Consider the following 19,836-nt stretch of genomic DNA (forward strand, 5'->3'; position numbering starts at 1 on the left):
GTGCGGTATGGTAGTATGTTACGGAAAGGCTACCTGAGTTAAAATTTAGGGGCCTATTGCACCTTTTTATCGGCCACTTTCTGCAGCTATAAGTTAGAGCGAAAAAAATATATTTTGACCGCAACAAGGTCGCGGTGCGCTGCGGTAGTCTGTTAGGGCTTTAACAGCCGAACAAAAGATTGTAACGATAATCATGAGCGTACGCATAGCGTACGTGTGATTCTTTTTCAGAATCTTAAGCGTAGCGAGGGCTCTAATATGACGAATTGCAAAAACAGGGCATACCGCCAACATCGAAAACTCGTTAAACGCGTCTATAAAGGCCCCAGTACACAATGGGCCATCGCCGGCCACTACAAGGGTCATATTTATGCGTTAGAGGGAGCAAGTGATATTGCTATCGCATTCTACCGCATGGCTGTGTCCCTTGGAGTGGTCGGCGATGGCTCATTGTGTAGCGCAATACATAGATATTCAAGAGCGCTCGTAATACACTCTCACTCAGGCAAACATAATCTTAAATAAAAGAAAATAATTGTTTATATCTTTATTGGTTTAAAATACAGAATAAAACAACACTATCCTTCATTGTAATTTACTTACGATGAATACATATTAAAATATTAATGTATAACACACATACCTACTCCAACCAAATGTTACATTACTTCACTCATTTCCAAAATATATTAACTTGATTATTAATTATTATACAGCTTATAACTGGACAACACATAAGGGCCGGCCGCTAAAATTGCACCAATTGCGAACAGATTTTTACTTAAAAAAGAATTATTAAAAATAATATGTACGTGAAGATTAGTATTTTTAATTTATTTACAGTACATATGGTGCTACTTTACTGCACTAATGCGACAATTAGCACATTACCCAACAATGTCGAAAATTTAAAGGGCCATATGTACTGTAAAAAGTTGTACGATACACGTGCGAATAGGTCATTCACAACTCATGTCTGCTTAAAACACTCCCATCGATCGTGCTTTCATTTATCGCCGTTGCGAATTTCCTACTTACCGTACTTATATTGTAATGTACTACATATTATTAATTTTATGTCCATTTTTTGCAGGTTATGGTATAACTTTTGGCAGGCAGACCCATAAACTTGGCATCAATTTTAAATAAGAAAAAGAACACATACTTTTTAAACGAAATAAATCACTAGATTTAAACATTATGGTAAATAATAAGGAAATAAAGATATTAAGTATATACATATAAATATTATCATACCACACATTTTGTAAGCTTTAGTGTTTTCTGACTTCTTCTTTTTCGTATAAAAAGTTTAACTCAAACCCATCCAGGTTTCAGTCTAATATTACTATATTAAGTTATGGACTATAATGGAGTTCATTGAACACTTTTTACACGGACAGAGACACAAAACTATTGTACTGTGCAATGTTGCGCTTCAGGATGTCTGCACACAGCCCCAACACGCGCTCGAACCTGCACCAACAATTACAAACATAAAACTTACTACGGATGTTACCACTAAATTCATGAAGAAAAATGTACCTTAGGCTATTTTTAGGGTTCCGTAGCCAAATGGCAAAAAACGGAACCCTTATAGATTCGTCATTTCTGTCTGTCTGTCTGTCCGTCTGTCTGTCCGTCCGTATGTCACAGCCACTTTTCTCCGAAACTATAAGAACTATACAGTTGAAACTTGGTAAGTAGATGTATTCTGTGAACCGCATTAAGATTTTCACACAAAAATAGAAAAAAAACAATAAATTTTTGGGGTTTCCCATACTTTGAACTGAAACTCAAAAAATTTTTTTTCATCAAACCCATACGTGTGGGGTATCTATGGATAGGTCTTCAAAAATGATATTGAGGTTTCTAATATCATTTTTTTCTAAACTGAATAGTTTGCGCGAGAGACACTTCCAAAGTGGTAAAATGTGTGTCCCCCCCCCTGTAACTTCTAAAATAAGAGAATGATAAAACTAAAAAAAATATATGATGTACATTACCATGTAAACTTCCACCGAAAATTGGTTTGAACGAGATCTAGTAAGTAGTTTTTTTTTTATACGTCATAAATCGCCTAAATACGGAACCCTTCATGGGCGAGTCCGACTCGCACTTGGCCGCTTTTTAAATGTCTACCGCCGTTAGCCAGCCAGCCAGCTCCACTGCGCCAGCCAGCCAGCTCATCATCGCTCAGAACGGGGCCTCCATAAGCGCAAAAACCACCCAGGCTGACAGCAACTCAATACGTGATCACACCCGTTCACCCTTAGGGCTCATTTAGACGGCGCGCGAACTCGTATACGATTTTAGTTACATTACGGACCATTGAGGTGACATTAAATCAGCCGACCGATCAAATAACGCAATGTAATGAAACTAAATGAGCCCTTAAGGTTACTCAAAAAAAGAACACTATGCTACAAGGCCACGAAAATCAACATTTGCGGCTCTTTTAAGGTGCCTAAAACTGGTTACATATTTCTATCGCGGTTGGCTCTTCTCGAAAGTTATCATGCTTTTGTTATAGTTCGTTTTTTTAGCATTAGAAAGAACTTGCAAGAAGGTAAGCGATCTTGACATGTCTTTTAATTGAAAAACGCTTTTAAAAAATCAAAAACTATTACTTATGAAAGCAGAAGAATATAAATGATCGTGTTAGATTCATAATTGTTACATATTTGCCGTAACTTATTTTTAAAATGTGTTTTTCAATTAAAAGACACATCAAGATTGTTTACCTTATTTCTAATGCTAAAAAAACCGGCCAAGTGCGAGTCGGACTCGCGCACGGAGGGTTCCGCACCATCAACAAAAAATAGAGCAAAATAAGCAAAAAAACGGTCACCCATCCAAGTACTGACCCCGCCCGACGTTGCTTAACTTCGGCCCCACTTAAATCTTTATTTTATTCCGTTTTTAGTATTTGTTGTTATAGCGGCAACAGAAATACATCATCTGTGAAAATTTCAACTGTCTAGCTATCACGGTTCGTGAGATACAGCCTGGTGACAGACGGACGGACGGACAGCGGAGTAATAGGGTCCCGTTTTTACCCTTTGGGTACGGAACCCTAAAAAACGAACTATAGGGTACAGTACCTGGCGCGGTCGAGCTTGACGCACTTGAGCGGGCCGGCGGCGCGCACGGTGGCGGCGCGCGGCCGGTCGAGCAGCAGCGCGATCTCGCCGAAGTAGTCCGAGGGGCCCAGCCGGCCCACCTCCACGGCCGCGCCTTCCGCCTGCCCGCTGCGCTGCTGCAGCACCACCGCCGTACCTGCGCAATAGGGATGACACATGTTGAATTTTATAACAAAATCTAGTAAAATAGCAAACGAGCAATTTATCGCAATAATGTGGATAATAAAATAAAATATTGAAAAATTACAAAAATACAGCACCTGAAAGTTTCAAAATTTAAGTTTTTTTTAACTTCCAAAAACGATAAAAGTAAGGGTACCATTCGATTCCTTACTTTTCACCAAAAAAAATATTGTATAGCAACTATATACATAAACGCAATATTTCACCGACAAAAATACAATTTTCTTGTTTTGTTCATACTTCAAGATGCGCTCTCAGTGACCTTGACGTCACGTTCACATAACGTTTTGTTCGGGGCGTTTTGCGAGTGAAGTACGACTGTCGGACTTTGACTATCATTTCTGACTTTTGTATTGCTTTAATGCACAGACAAGACATCCTCTAGACTGAGCATAGTAACGCTACCCCCTCTGCCACTTATACGGTAGTTTTACTCCATCTTCGAGTCAATCCCGTGCCGTGATTGGTCCGTGTCTTTGAACGGACCAATCACGGCACGGGATTCGCTCACCTCATCCCCCCGCACCCCCGTATTTTTGGCAGCATCGGTTTCATGAAATAATTGCTCTAAACTCCGTCTAGAGGATTCCTAGTCTATGCTTTAATGCAATGGGTCCCATATAGACATTTGATCCCAAAAACAAACCCGATTGATTGATACCATAAATGAAAATTTGTCATCTAGCCTGTTAAGCGTAATACTAGACGTTCGAATACAAAAAACCTTGGCTCTGTGAGCTATACACGTGACGCGTCCGTCTTAGCATAACTTAAAATGAATCAATACCTTCAACAATAATATAAAAGTCGTCTCCGGGCTCGCCCTGGCGCACGATGGTCTCGCCGTCGGTGAACGACACGGGCTCGAGCGCGTCCGCGACCGTCAGCCGCTCCCATTTCTCTAAGCTCTCTGAAAAATCGATACAACCAGTTTAGCTCGATATCTATAAGCCTTGGGTTCAATTTGACACATTCTCTGCCAATACAAAGTAAGTGTAAGGCCTGAGTGGACGCTCGAAGCGGAGCGTTCGGCGGGGCGTGCAGCGTGACGTCGGGCTCACAAGTGATTTGAGCAGCGTGCGCTAAGGCCGCTCCTATACGTTTGCATTTGTTTAACATGTGCACGCCGCACGCCCCGCCCCGCTGCACGCCCTACTCGAGCGTCCACTCAGGCCTTACACTTACTTTGTATTGGTAATGGGGCGCTTGGCACCGAAAATGTTAAAGAGAACGGAGAATGGAACTAATTTTCCGATTTCCTAGTATAGGCGGGGGAAGAAAAAATTTTGCTTGCATTAATTCGTACAGTTTCGAAAGCTTTTTCTAATCAATATTTAGGGTTTACAGATGCCCACGATACGATTATCTCCAGTACCGTAATTGAGCTCTTCATAAAATTAATGACCCTAGGGTCAATATCTAGAACACTATACAGACTAAGTCATACAGTCGGGATAATGTATCAATTATATGTCTTAAGTTAGTTCATGATTAATAACAAAGAAATCCCGAGAGTTTCCTGTGAGCTGTGTACAGTAAGCTCAATCTATAGTTATTTTTTAAATAATCGATATAAATGTAACTTAAAAATTCCTACACAATTCGAAAATTTGATGATTAGGTCATAATATTAATCTCAATTGATATGGAAATTTGCACCACTCGGATACCGTGAGATCTATTTATTATGATTTTTTATTTTTTATTTTATGCTTAAAAAATATGTTTATTCATCCTACACTCGAAAATTTTATATTTCTACAATTATCTGTTTATTTAACACGTGTTATCAAAAAAATATTGGAATAATAACAAGTGCTTTGCGAGAAATCAAAATAAATAACAATTTGAGACCAATACTTTTAAAATTGCTACGCTCAAAATAGCTACGTTCAAAAAGCCTAATGACAATACTTTGAAAGTCAATATCAATAAAAAAAAACGTCACCTTTCTCACTTGTTTGACCCTGACATATCCCATCCATACAAGTGTCAAGAGTGACGTTCCTTCAAAAACGTCACTTTTGTCACTTGTTTGACACTGACATAGCCCATCCATACAAGTGTCAAGAGTGACGTTTCTAAAAAAACGTCACTTTTGTCACTTGTTTGACACTGCCATAGCCCATCCATACATGTCAAAAGTGACGTTTCTAAAAAAACGTCACTTTTGTCACTTGTTTGACACTGCCATAGCCCATCTATACATGTCAAAAGTGACGTTTCTTCAAAAACGTCACTTTTGTCACTTGTTTGACACTGACATAGCCCATCCATACAAGTGTCAAGAGTGACGTTTCTAAAAAAAGTCACTTTAGTCACTTGTTTGACACTGACATATCCCATCCATACAAGTGTCAATAGTGACATTTCATAAAAAACGTCACTTTTGTCACTTGTTTGACAACGACATATATCCCATCCATACAAGTGTCAAAAGTGACGTTTCTTTAAAAAAAAGTCACATTTCTCACTTGTTTGACCCTGACATATCCCATCCATACAAGTGTCAAGAGTGACGTTTCTTCAAAAACGTCACTCTTGTCACTTGTTTGACACTGACATAGCCCATCCATATATGTCAAAAGTGACGTTTCTTTAAAAAAAGTCACTTTTGTCACTGACATATCCCATCCATACAAGTGCCAAGAGTGACGTTCCTACAAAAACGTCACTTTCGTCACTTGTTTGACCCTGACATAGCCCATCCATACAAGTGTCAAGAGTAACGTTTCTAAAAAAAAACGTCATTTTAGTCACTTGTTTGACACTGACATATCCCATCCATACAAGTGTCAATAGTGATGTTTCATAAAAAACGTCACTTTTGTCACTTGTTTGACACCGACAATCCCATCCATACAAGTGTATTAGTGACGTTTCTTAAAAAAAATTCAGCTTTCTCACTTGTTTGACCCTGACATATCCCATCCATACAAGTGTCAAGAGTGACGTTTCTTAAAAAAACGTCACATTTTCACTTGTTTGACCCTGACATATCCCATCCATACAAGTGTCAAGAGTGACGTTTCTTCAAAAACGTCACTTTTGTCACTTGTTTGACACTAACATAGCCCATCCATACATGTCAAAAGTGACGTTTCTTTAAAAAAAAGTCACTTTTGTCACTTTTTTGACACTGACATATCCCATCCATACAAGTGTCAAGAGTGACGTTTCTTAAAAAAACGTCACATTTTCACTTGTTTGACCCTGACATATCCAATCCATACAAGTGTCAATAGTGATGTTTCATAAAAAACGTCACTCTTGTCACTTGTTTGACACTGACATAGCCCATCCATATATGTCAAAAGTGACGTTTCTTTAAAAAAAGTCACTTTTGTCACTGACATATCCCATCCATACAAGTGCCAAGAGTGACGTTCCTACAAAAACGTCACTTTTGTCACTTGTTTGACACTGACATAGCCCATCCATACAAGTGTCAAGAGTAACGTTTCTAAAAAAAACGTCACTTTAGTCACTTGTTTGACACTGACATATCCCATCCATACAAGTGTCAATAGTGACGTTTCTTAAAAAAACGTCACTTTAGTCACTTGTTTGACACCGACAATCCCATCCATACAAGTGTATTAGTGACGTTTCTTAAAAAACTTTCAGCTTTCTCACTTGTTTGACCCTGACATATCCCATCCATACAAGTGTCAAGAGTGACGTTTCTTAAAAAAACGTCACATTTTCACTTGTTTGACCCTGACATATCCCATCCATACAAGTGTCAAGAGTGACGTTTCTTCAAAAACGTCACTTTTGGCACTTGTTTGACACTAACATAGCCCATCCATACATGTCAAAAGTGACGTTTCTTTAAAAAAAGTCACTTTTGTCACTTTTTTGACACTGACATATCCCACCCATACAAGTGTCAAGAGCAGTGATCGGAATTGGTAGTGCCATTTCACGGGACTTCGGTGCGTAAGCTTAGTATGGATATACCTTTTCACCCCGAGTTTTCATATTACCTACTTCAATAGGGATGTTGAATTTTATAACAAAATCTTATAGCAAATGAGCAGTTTATCATAATAATGTGGATATTAAAATAAAATACGGAAATGTTACAAAAATACAGGACCAGAAATTTTCAAAATTTAAGTTTTTTTTAACTTCCAAAAACGATAAAAGTAAGGGTACCATTCGATTCCTTACATTTTATCCAAAAAAATATTGTACAGCAACTATATACATAAACGCAATATTTCACGGACAAAAACGCAATTTTCTTGTTTTGTCCATACTTCAAGATGGGATCTCAATGACCTTGACGTCACGTTCATTTATCCTTTTGTGAGGGGTGTTTCGCGAGTGAAGTGCGACTGTCGGACTTTGACTATAATTTCTGACTTTTGTGTTGCTTTAATGCAATGGGTCCCATATAGACAAATTATCCTAAAAATAAAGCCGATCGATTGATACCATAAATGAACATTAGTCCTGTAGCCTATTAAAGACATACCAAGAAATATTTTCGTGAAAAAATAAGAGTCTTGGAATCCCGAGTCTTATCCATGTTAAGTACAATGTTTGAGGCCATTGACCCCAAATTGCACTACCTATTCCGATCATTGGTCAAGAGTGACGTTTCTTAAAAAAACGTCACATTTTCACTTGTTTGACCCTGACATATCCCATTCATACAAGTGTCAATAGTGACGTTTCATAAAAAACGTCAATTTTGTCACTTGTTTGACACCGACATATCCCATCCATACAAGTGTCAAAAGTGACGTTTCTTAAAAAAACGTCACCTTTCTCACTTGTTTGACCCTGACATATCCCATCCATACAAGTGTCAAGTGACGTTTCTTCAAAAACGTCACTTTTGTCACTTGTTTGACCCTGACCTGACATATCCCATCCATACAAGTGTCAATGTCAAGAGTGACGTTTCTTCAAAAACGTCACTTTTGTCACTTGTTTGACACTGACATAGCCCATCCATACATGTCAAAAGTAACGTTTTTGAAGAAACGTCACTTTAGTTACTTATTTGACACTGACATATCCCATCCATACAAGTGTCAAAAGTGACGTTTTTGTTTGAAGAAACGTCACTTTTGATAGTTTATGAACGACCAAAAATCGTGATATTAAATAAAATTATCAGTTTCGTACGGTAGTTCCCACGTTAGCCCAGTGCGGATTGGGGACTTCACATACACCTTTGAATATCTTCGCGGTACAGTAGACTTTTTAAACTTAGGTCAGCTAAACGTGGGACACATGTCGTTAGAAATTTCGCAATTTATACATTTTAAACTTAGGTCAGTTGAGATACGTCAAATATTAGTTATAGAAACGATATGGATCGGATATATCAGTGTCAACAAGTGTCAAAAGTGACGATTCTTAAAAAAAACGTCACTTTTGCCACTTGTTTGACACTGACATAGCCCATCCATACATGTCAAAAGTGACGTTTCTTTAAATAAAAAAGTCACTTTTGTCACTTGTTTGACACTGACATATCCCATCCATACATGTCAAAAGTGACGTTTCTTTAAAAAAAAGTCACTTTTGTCACTTGTTTGACACCGACCAATACAAGTGTCAAAAGTGACGTTTCTTAAAAACAAACGTCACTTTTCTCACTTGTTTGACCCTGACATATCCCATCCATACAAGTGTCAAGAGTGACGTTTCTTCAAAAACGTCACTTGTTTGACACTGACATAGCCCATCCATACATGTCAAAAGTGACGTTTCTTTAAAAAAGTCACTTTTGTCACTTGTTTGACACTGACATATCCCATCCATACATGTAAAAGTGACGTTTCTTTTAAAAAAAAGTCACTTTTGTCACTTGTTTGACACCGATATATCCCATCCATACAAGTGTCAATAGTGGCGTTTCATAAAAAACGTCACTTTTGTCACTTGTTTGACACTGACATATCCCATCCATACAAGTGTCAAGAGTGACGTTTCTTCAAAAACGCCACTTTTGTCACTTGTTTGACACTGACATAGCCCATCCATACTTGTCAAAAGTGACGTTTCTTTAAAAAAAGTCACTTTTGTCACTTGTTTGACACTGACATATCCCATCCATACAAGTGTCAAGAGTGACGTTTCTTAAAAACACGTCACCTTTCTCACTTGTTTGACCCTGACATATCCCATCCATACAAGTGTCAAGTGACGTTTCTAAAAAAAACGTCACTTTAGTCACTTGTTTGACACTGACATATCCCATCCATACAAGTGTCAAAAGTGACGTTTTTATTTGAAGAAACGTCACTTTTGACAGTTCATGAACGACCAAAAATCGTGATGTTAAATAAAATTATCAGTTTCGTACGGTAGTCCCCACGCTAGCCCAATGCGGATTGGGGACTTCACATACACCTTTGAATTTCTTCGCGGTACGGTAGACTTTTTAAACTTAGGTCAGCTAAACGTGGGACACATGTCGTTACAAGTTTCGCAATTTATACATTTTAAACTTAGGTCAACTGGACGTAGGAAAAAAGGTCGTTAGTATTTTCGTGCACTAGCAGACATTTAATTGCTGGTGACTGTACGCGTACGCTCGTATAAAACGCTACTCTGTAACCGCCCTAAGATACCTTCATCCTATCCAATCCGTTGCTATGCGGCCGTGCGGCCTTGAGGTATCGCCATCGCTTCCCCTCCCGCCCCGCGCCGATCATTTAAATAATTTAACGATAGCCATTTTTACAATTGTGACAAAAGCTCATTGTATTAATAGGAGATTCTTTGACGTTGTGATAACATTAATTACAGGCTGTATGGTGCATTAAAAAAATATACTGTAGAATTAATGCGCGTGGGGTAAAATACGTTATAATTGTTTAAAAAATAGTAAAAATAAAATCCCCTGGTTTTTTATTTTATTAGATTGAGTAGAATAATTGGCGTAACAATATAGTGGAAAATCACCAAGTGTTTAATTAATGTTGTATTGTAATTATTTATTTCAAACATTTTTATTGCTCGTGACGTATGCACCACTAAAAAAGTGGTGCATATTTTACTTACAGTGTAAAATATTTAGTTATGCCTTTTGAACAAAAAATCGCTACTGTAGAATTTGATGTTTACATCTTTTTAAAAACTAAATTTTTTAAATTTTTTTTTCCAAAAATCTCAATATATTTTTTAGAGATTACTTTACACATACATTCACAAAATAGTGTTCTATTATATTCCAAACACAAATATACTGTAGGATATAATGTGATGCTCTCGAACAATTTAAAGTTTAGTAACCGGCCTAGTAGTTACGGAGACAGTTTTGTGTAATAATGTCCTATAATATTTATTTATTTATTTATATTCCCACCAAAATTGGGTAGAATGCGTCCAAGTCGTCCCGCCATCTCCTTCTCAGTCTGCCTGCACCATCTACCGTGCATCCGTGCATCTGCATCATCATTCCGTGGGTCCCACTCAGTAATTGCTCAGCAGTGGGACACAGTAAATTAGGCTAATGAAAAACAAAATGCATAGGAACCTAGTATGGAGACGCGCGACAGGAACTCGTCGTACATCTTGCGCTTGCGGATGGTGGAGCCCATGAGGATGCGGCGGTAGGAGTCGCGGTCGAGCCCCCACAGCTTGAGCGCGGTGCGCGCGCGCACGGTGGCGGCGCGCGGCGTGCCGTAGATGAGCGCCAGCTCGCCGAAGCTGCCGCCCTCGCCGATGCCCGTCACCGGCTCGCCGTTCACCAGCACCTACAACCGACGACGCAATCGTAAATTAAAAAAATAATAGGCTACATGACTAATTTTTTTTTATGGTATCAATCGATCGGGTTTGTTTTCAGGATCAAATGTCTATATGGGACCCATTGCATTAAAGTAACACAAAAGTCAGAAATTGTAGTCAAAGTCCGACAGTCCCACTTCACTCGCGAAACGCCATACAAAACGGCCAGAGGCCGTGACGTCATCGCCCATCTTGTAGTATGGACAAAACAAGAAAATTGCGTTTTTGTCGGTGAAATATTGCGTTTTTGTATATAGTTGCGATACAATATTTTTTTGGATGAAATGTAAGGAATCGAATGGTACCCTTACTTTTATCGTTTTTGGAAATAAATATGCTAAATAAATAAATAATAAAAATACGAGTAGGTACTATCGTAATAAAGTAGAGGTGCAGACTCAAATAATATTTGCTAAAAAAGGGGTCATGACAATGATCAAGTACTTCAAGTAGACACAACACGGTTGAAACTGTATTCAAGATTCTAAAACGAAAACGCGTGAAAAACAACCCTGTTTGAACTATTATAAAGTTCAATTTAATATAATTCATAGCCGCTATCCCTTGATCTCTACATATATTACGCTTAGTTGGTAGTTTCGCTTATGTTGGTGTATTATAGGAGTTCAATGCCTATTTCGACCATCGTATGTTAACAGCTGCTAAGGAGAACCATTATCTAGACTAGTAAGAGATCAAGTCTCTGGGTTAGCTAGCATACTCTTCATATACTTACTCAAATACCAGACATGGGTAGAAATTAATATATGTAGGTACTTAGGTGCCGGCAAACTACTTAAACAAGGGGAAGTTATACCGTTATACTGTATTTTCATCTCTATCGCGCAAATAATGATAGGATTAAACGAACTTACAGGCAATCACATGTTCAAGATGTTTGCCGGCACCTGTACCTAATGTATAGGTAACACATTCACTGTCAAACACACGCTAGGTGTGTTCATTTTGTATTGGATATCGTTTCGCACTGAAAGGTAACGGATCTCTCTCTATAGTTTGTTTTTTTAGCATTAGAAATAAGGTAAACAATCTTGATGTGTCTTTTAATTGAAAAACACATTTTAAAAATAAGTTACGGTAAATATGTAACAATTATGAATCTAATACGATCTTTTATAGTCTTCTGCTTTCATAAGTAATAGCTATTGTTTTTTAAAAAGTGTTTTTCAATTAAGACATGTCAAAATCGCTTACCTTCTTTCAAGTTCTTTCTAATGCTAAAAAAAACGAACTATAGTACACACCTCGACTTCGCCCGAGTGTATAATATAGAAGTTGTCCCCCTCGTCCCCCTGCCGTATGACGGTCTCTCCGGGGAGGAACTGAACCGGGAACATGGCGTCGAACATGTCCGCCCGCTCAGACTCGTCCAGGTGTGTGAAGAGCACGTTGGAAGCGATGGCACGGGACAGGGCACCCATAGTCTTGTAGTCTTTTGGCACCACCTATAGTTAGAACAGGGATATTTTAAAGGCACAGATCCTTATGGGAGATGGCACACCGCTTGCGTGCGCGGCACAAACATTTTAGGGCATGCGTACGTGCACGTCTACTCTACGCACACGCCGACTGTGTGGCCTGGCCTTAAGAGGCAACAGGAGTGGTCATTTCTCCATACAAACGTACTCGACTGTTTCCTCCGTGGGTTTTGAAGCTAGAACAATGATTTTTTCAACACAGATTAATATTGTCAATATCTGTGTCGGACCGTTTTGCTTTTTTTGATATTTTTGTTTATTAAGGCGCTAGAGGCCTTCAAAAATGACCAAAATGGCCTAATTGACTATACCGCAATGAGAGGCGTGGTATTCAAAACTGATATCAAGTAGCCAAAAAAGCAAAACGGTCCGACACAGATAATTTCATAATCATTTAGATTTCCAAATTTGATTACGATTTCCAAATTTGGTTGATAAGTTTTGGAGGAGGAAACAGTCGAGTACGAAACCTCGATTTTTGAGATTTATACGCAGGATTTTTCGCCTTGTCCTTATCGCACTAGTTTTAGGAGCCGCTTCCGTTAGTGAGACGGGTATATTTACCTAAAATATTTAAATCTCAGCTCCTGTTTCGTCTTAAGGATGTTTACTAATTATTATGTTGTTTGTTGCTTATTATTACTTTTATAGTTGAGGCAGATTTATACAACAGCATTTGAACGCCAGCGCCACGACATCGTAAACCTTATCGGAATGCATGAAAGCTAATATTAAACTGTGATCGTGGCCGTTATTAGTTTTACCGTCTCGATAAAATAGTGTGCCAATTGATTCTAACTCTAATTCAGTAAACGGCATTCCTAAGGCTAAATAAATGACAACTCATCAATCAATCTATATTAAGATGTTACAACATTGTTTACAATGTGTACTGTTTAACGTCCTAGAGTTCCTAGACAATGGCTTGCAAACTATAAATGTTTAGGCAACAATGACGCTACGTCACAAGCGCGTCACGAGCGTCAATAATAACTAATAGATACTAACAATGTACCATATAAGGATGCTGATATCCTCCGAATGCTGTTAATTTGCATGATAAAGTGGATTGGGTCAATTGGGTGACATAGTAGATTGTGTCTCAAGGGAGCTAAATGACATATTTACGACGAGGACGTACATTGAATCCTAAAACCAAGCGGAGGATTCTAAAATAGAATCCCGAGCGTAGTGAGGGATTCAAGTGTTAACGTCCAAGGTGGAAATAATTTTGCTATCTGTGACACACTGCTTTTTACACAAAAATAGTGTCCTAGAACAGAAAAGTGGCACTTTTATCTCTCCTAGCAGGGAAAAAAGTACCACTTTGATCCCTCCTAGCAGGGAAGAAATAGTAATTTGTGTTACAAGGGATCAAAATGATATATTTCCGTCAAGGGCGTACATTGAATCCTGAATGAAGCGATGGATTCTAAAGTAGAATCCTGAGCGTAATGAGGGATTCAAGTGTTAACGCCCAAGACGAAATAATTTTGATACCGTGTGACACATAATGCTTTTCACATCAACTATGAGGAAAATAGACATTCATTGCTATAAAATGTTAAATTACAATCTCTTAACCATTGTGTTAAAAGACCTAATTTTATAATTATTATATAAATATACTGTCGAATACCTAGCATAATTTAGATTTAAGACTATTGCTGTGCCCTACCAGCACGGCTAGCACATGATGGGCGCGACAGTCGACAGGCGAGAAAATGCCGCGACATAGAGCTCTCTCGCGAATCGGTAGCATAAGAGCCGCGCGACAACCCGCTGTCTCGCGGACAAATGTCAAAGCGACATAATTTTGTCGTTTGACAGTTCCACGCGGGATACTCTCGAAAATCGTAGCACGAGTGTACTATGGGAGACAAAATGTCCCGCGTTTGAACGTCAAAATGAGAGAAATTGTCTTCGAGGCTAGAGGGTCGCGACAAGCGCATTTGGTCGAAGTTTTGTTGACTTTTGTTCTAAAAGAAAGATAATTTTCCATATTTTATATTTATTTCATACTACAACACTTTTTTATTTAAGTATAATTTGAATCTTGAGTTTCATGATCATGCCATTAATATCAAAATGATTATATTTTTTCACAATGACTTGTTTGTTCTCTTAAGTTAAACGAAAATCCGATAGAAAAAAATCTAAGCCTAAGATTGTACGATCACGACCTCATCAACAAAGCAAACCGTTGGTGGCGAATTGACTGGGGGATAATTAATAGAAACATAAATAATTGATACAAAAATATTACATTGCTAATCCGCGAAACAATTACGTGCTATCAATCAGTGCTAACTCGTTATATTTACTTACACGCGTATTTTTACATGCAATTATTGTTGACAACCTATATTATGTCGCTCCTTAGGTGTTTCCATTCATTGTGGGATATAAACAACACAATCCCGACCTGAATATTGCATCAACCTTACTTATAATAAGTAAATGAAAAAGTGAATCTGTACCTATGTACAGTCAGCAGCAATAGTTGCTAAGCGGGCGAGGTGTTCAAAATAATCTTGACGCGACTTTATTGTTAAGAGAATAAGAGCGCGTCAAGGTAATTTTGAACACCTCGCCCGCTTAGCAACTATTGCTGCTGACTATATGTTACCTCTTGACGCTTAATCCGCCGAAACATCATTCCACAAAGAATGCAAATAATGAATCTGGCAGCTCAACTCAACCTCCACCTCACAGAAGACCACAGCCGTAATACTTACTTTGTAGTGTACGAGTTGGTACTAGCCTAATCCTTAACCCTTAAATGCATGATTTTTTCTTTTTGGCCGAAATTAATATATGTATCACATAATTGTTTGCCGTTTCTAGGAAAAATAGTAAAAAAAATTATATCATCGATTTTCACTGCGAAATCAGTGTTAAAAGTTGCATAGGCTAAATCATATTTTTGGAAATATATAGGTATTTGTAAAGGGTATAGGAAAAATCTTAACTGCCATCAGAAAGGTACACTATTTATGATGTTCCTATGATAAAGTTTGTAAATATAAAATAATTACAAACCCCGAAAAATCTGCCCAAAATCACATACTAAAAATCATCAACTTCCAGGTTTTTCCAAATTTTCCGACATTTCGTCTATAAACAAATGTAATTTTTATGAATTAAAATACTGCGTAAATTTATGTAATAATTCGGAAAATTTATTAGTTTTACTATTGAAATAATATACAAGAACAAATAGAATTTGTTTAATAATGCATAACATTTGATGTTTATGTTGTGTGTATAAATGCATCACTATGCATTTAAGGGTTAAGTTACGATTCCCACCGACCGGCTGGAGTTGGGCCGCGCCGGAGTGCTTTTTCAGTGTACCTATTTACATAATGTATGGCAGAAGCGATAGAATCCGTCCGGAGCCATCCGATCCGCAAGCAGCCGACCGGCTTTGGGCATACAAATGTGAAATGCGCTCCGACTCCGACGAATCGTACTTAAATCTGAGTACCTATCTCAAAAAGGTCAAAGTAAATAAAATCATTTAAAGTTTTTGGTAGTATTTATTTAAAAGTCACATTATTTGAGAAGTGTTATCAACACTCGACTGTCCTTGCACGGAGTAGGTTCCCAACTTGAGCCCTTCTATGCGGTTAGCAGCAGCATGCTTAGGTGTAGAGAATACCTCCGTGTTTGATGACAGGCTTGTGCATGATTGTCATTCAATCTATCTTCGAAGCCAGCAATGCAGTGGCTAGCCAGCCATAACGGAGATATGTCGGGGATTAGCATAAGATATTTAGTCTGTAAATAAGATTTAAAAGGAATGTATTTTTTTTGCAAAAGACAACGGAAAAGAGCTTTATGAAGATTGAATTGTGTACTACTTATGGTATGATGGTATTTTGTTAGCCAAAACTTTTAACAAAACGCCAATTATTCGTAAGGAGTTGTATTTTAATGAATAGGTAGGTAATCTTTAGATAATTATAATAATATATTCTAACTTGTAACGACAAAGCGAATCAAATTTTGATTGACATTATTGACACTGACATTTTCGACTTAAAAATAATATTTGCTATTTCTTACTCTTCATACTGCGAGAAAGAGACAAAGTTATCGTGACTAGGGACGCTCCGTTTCTAAGGCTGACTATTCATTATTTATCCGATTATTATTTTACCGATTCAGTGTTGCCACGAATGAAAAGTTTGTTCCATGTATAAATGGCCACATTGGCTAAGTCGCGCGCGGGATGGCTCTCTCTCGTGGAACTCTTTTCTCGATGTGCGAACTCATGCTGCCAAAATCGAGGAATTGACAGATAGAGATAGAAATTTGTGACGGGCGACTGCCGTCTCTCGCGGCGCGAGCTATCCCGCGGATAATCATGTGCTAGCCGTGCAGGGTCCATGTGAAACTCACTTTCACTATGTAACACCAATGTAACAACCATGGATGCAATAAATAAATTATGAAATTATGAAATTATGAAATAAAATAAAAAATTAGTGTTGACACAATCTGATGCTTAAACAGATTATTTAAGCTAAAAAAATAATGTGCAAAAAATGTAAAAATAGTGTGCTAGAACAGAAAAGTGTTACTTTGATCTCTCCTAGCAGGGAAGAAAAGTGCCACTTTGATCCCTCCTAGCAAGGAAGAAAAGTGCCACTTTGATCCCTCCTAGCAGGGAAGAAAAAGCTCTAATTTCCGAATAGGTGGTGTGAAAAAGCCCTTTTTCGAATAGGTGAATGGGTATATCAAATTCTGTACGGAGCTGACACCATTTTAATAAAAACAAGGAAAAATAAAGTAACCAATATGTAGTTACTTTATTTTTCCTTGTTTTTCACATACCAATATGTATAAACGTAAATAAACTTAACAATAGGGACATATAGGGATAACAATTCTTTGTTGGTACAAAACTGTCTCAGACCAATATTTATTTCTTAATAATGATAGATAGAGTTAATTAATTATGATTGCACTGGGCAAAAGCAAAGTAAAAAAATGGCAAATAAAATTGTATTAAACCCTGCTGATCTTTTTGCCAAATGTAATCATAAAATATAAGAAATAAGTTTTTGTCAAAATTTCATTGGGCCAAGCTTTTACCGCTGACTGTACTTTTCTTTCTATAGGCAACTAATAATTATCAGAAAATATAAAGCATATACATAGTGCAATTTTATCGAATTCTAAAAGATCGCAATTGAATAATAATGCAAAATCTGACCTTTTTAACATAACTAGTAACATCCTCTTCTGTCATGGGCTCAGCGCTGATGCCGCCGCGTCGCCGGGGCAGCTGCCCGCCAGGCACGGGCAGCGGCGACAGCTCTCCATCTGCTTCGCCTTCGGATGCAGCCGCAGCTGCCGCAGCCGCTTTCACTTGCTCCTGTAATTAAAACAAAAACTCTTTGGCCAAGAAAAACTATATTCATCACACTAATTGCTGACAAACTAATTAGCATATAATTATAAGTACATCAGCGGGCTCAGCACGGTTCCATTTTTTATCCACTATCACTAAGCCTGTCACTTTCGCACTTACATACTTGTTAGAACGTGACAGGCATGGTGATAAATGATAAAAATGCGACCGTGCTACTAGGGCTGGATAGTATAAAGAACTTAAATCACAACAGTTTAACAGTTGATATGCATTTGACGGCTACATATTTATTTATGAAATAAATAATTATAATTACATACAGCCATGTCACACAGGTTAAAAGTAACACCACAAAAGTTGGTGGAACATGTTATCATCCAAGTTACATTTTCCTTAAAATCATCAACAATGTAGAGCAAACTTCATGATTCACATATTTGGTTTCGGTTTACATTGGTGCATAAACACACTAATTTAATTAACACATTGGCCTGCCAGTGCCAATATCATAATATTTCCGTTAAGGCCAATTTGAACTATTCATATGAGTATCAGTAAAGTTCATGTCAATGTTAGTATGTCATTATCCTTTCGTTTAGTACATGCAAATGGACAAATATTACCTTTCCTAGAATTGGCCACTGATGATTGTTTTTGTTGTAGGTATCTAATCGACAGTGTTAGTGCAGATCTGGGATAAAATGCTTTTGTATGTCCAGATGGTCTCCTCTACAATTCTCAACTCTCACAATTCTCAACCAAATCTTGTGAGCAGGCTCAGTGATAAAATAGTTTTTTTTTTTAATTTTTCAAAGTGGCGGAGTCATACATTTATTCAGTGTTTTAAGTTATGCCTGCAAGGTTACAGCTCACAGAGCCACTGGTATTTATAGTAGTCAATAGGCAACAATGCCGCCTCAATGACTTTGAAGAGATGTGATCAGGGATGGGGAGGGACAAATGTAATGATCTAATCTGATTAATCTCCTCATAACTCTTTGGTTTTAAGAACATCAATGTCATTATTTTGTTAATGTCAAACAAATGTATATACAATACATTCATAATATTAACACATTCATTGCCACCCAGCCAAACAAGACATCCGCGCTAGGCCACAAAAATTTCTACATATAAAGTTGTAGTACCACGATCCTGACTATCGGGTTGTCCGGCCTGGGAACGAAATCATAATATACCTGATAGTCGGGTTTACGGCACTCAATGTGTTAATATAAATTGAGTTTATTTCTAATATAAAATATATAACATTTTCAAATTCTATTGCTAATTTTGACTACTTGTCTGTAATGCAATGAGCTAGGTATGTTCTTTTCCAATAAACATCATAACTAATGTATGATCCACTAAAATAGATTACACGTTATCATATTGCCTTTTATCCTAATCTTGTCATTCATATCAGACTTTGTGACATTCGCTGATAAGAATCTTGATATAAACAAATCTTTAAATAGGTAAAAAAAAAGAATAAAATGTTATGTTTCTTTAATAATGATTAGTTTAGTAGGGATTATTAAGTACATTCATTGTCTTATAATAAAACGTGTTGGGTTTAGTCGTAGAAAGATTTAATAGCTGCAATTTTGTATCAGCTAAAATAATTTCAATAAAAAAATTTAACATGTTCCAGCTAAATACCAAATCGACTTACCCGTTCCAATTTTTGCAAATATTGTCTGAGAAACGTAACTGGATTTTCTGGCTTATTAACACAAAGCTGTACAATACAATCTTTTAATAACACTTGAATGTTATGGCTTTGAATGTAACTTTCACATTCGTGTAAACAGTGTTCTTCCTCCATTTCTAAAATTATCTATCCATAAAATACTATTCATATAATAAA

General features: G+C 37.5%; 1 protein-coding gene across 1 annotated transcript; it reads right to left on the reverse strand.

Annotated features, from left to right (window-relative positions):
- Positions 1-1,069: 1,069 nt before the first annotated feature.
- LOC134652446 (cAMP-dependent protein kinase type I regulatory subunit) lies at positions 1,070-19,803 on the reverse strand. The gene is made up of 7 exons (XM_063507633.1): positions 19,642-19,803; positions 17,808-17,969; positions 12,350-12,550; positions 10,831-11,050; positions 4,114-4,236; positions 3,105-3,279; positions 1,070-1,476 (listed from the first exon to the last, which is right to left on the reverse strand). The coding sequence occupies exons 1-7, from the start codon at positions 19,792-19,794 to the stop codon at positions 1,392-1,394; spliced, it is 1,119 nt and encodes a 372-aa protein (XP_063363703.1). The 5' UTR covers positions 19,795-19,803; the 3' UTR covers positions 1,070-1,391.
- Positions 19,804-19,836: the final 33 nt, after the last annotated feature.

This window comes from Cydia amplana, chromosome 11, assembly GCF_948474715.1.
Source record: "Cydia amplana chromosome 11, ilCydAmpl1.1, whole genome shotgun sequence".
NCBI classification, from domain to species: domain Eukaryota; kingdom Metazoa; phylum Arthropoda; class Insecta; order Lepidoptera; family Tortricidae; genus Cydia; species Cydia amplana.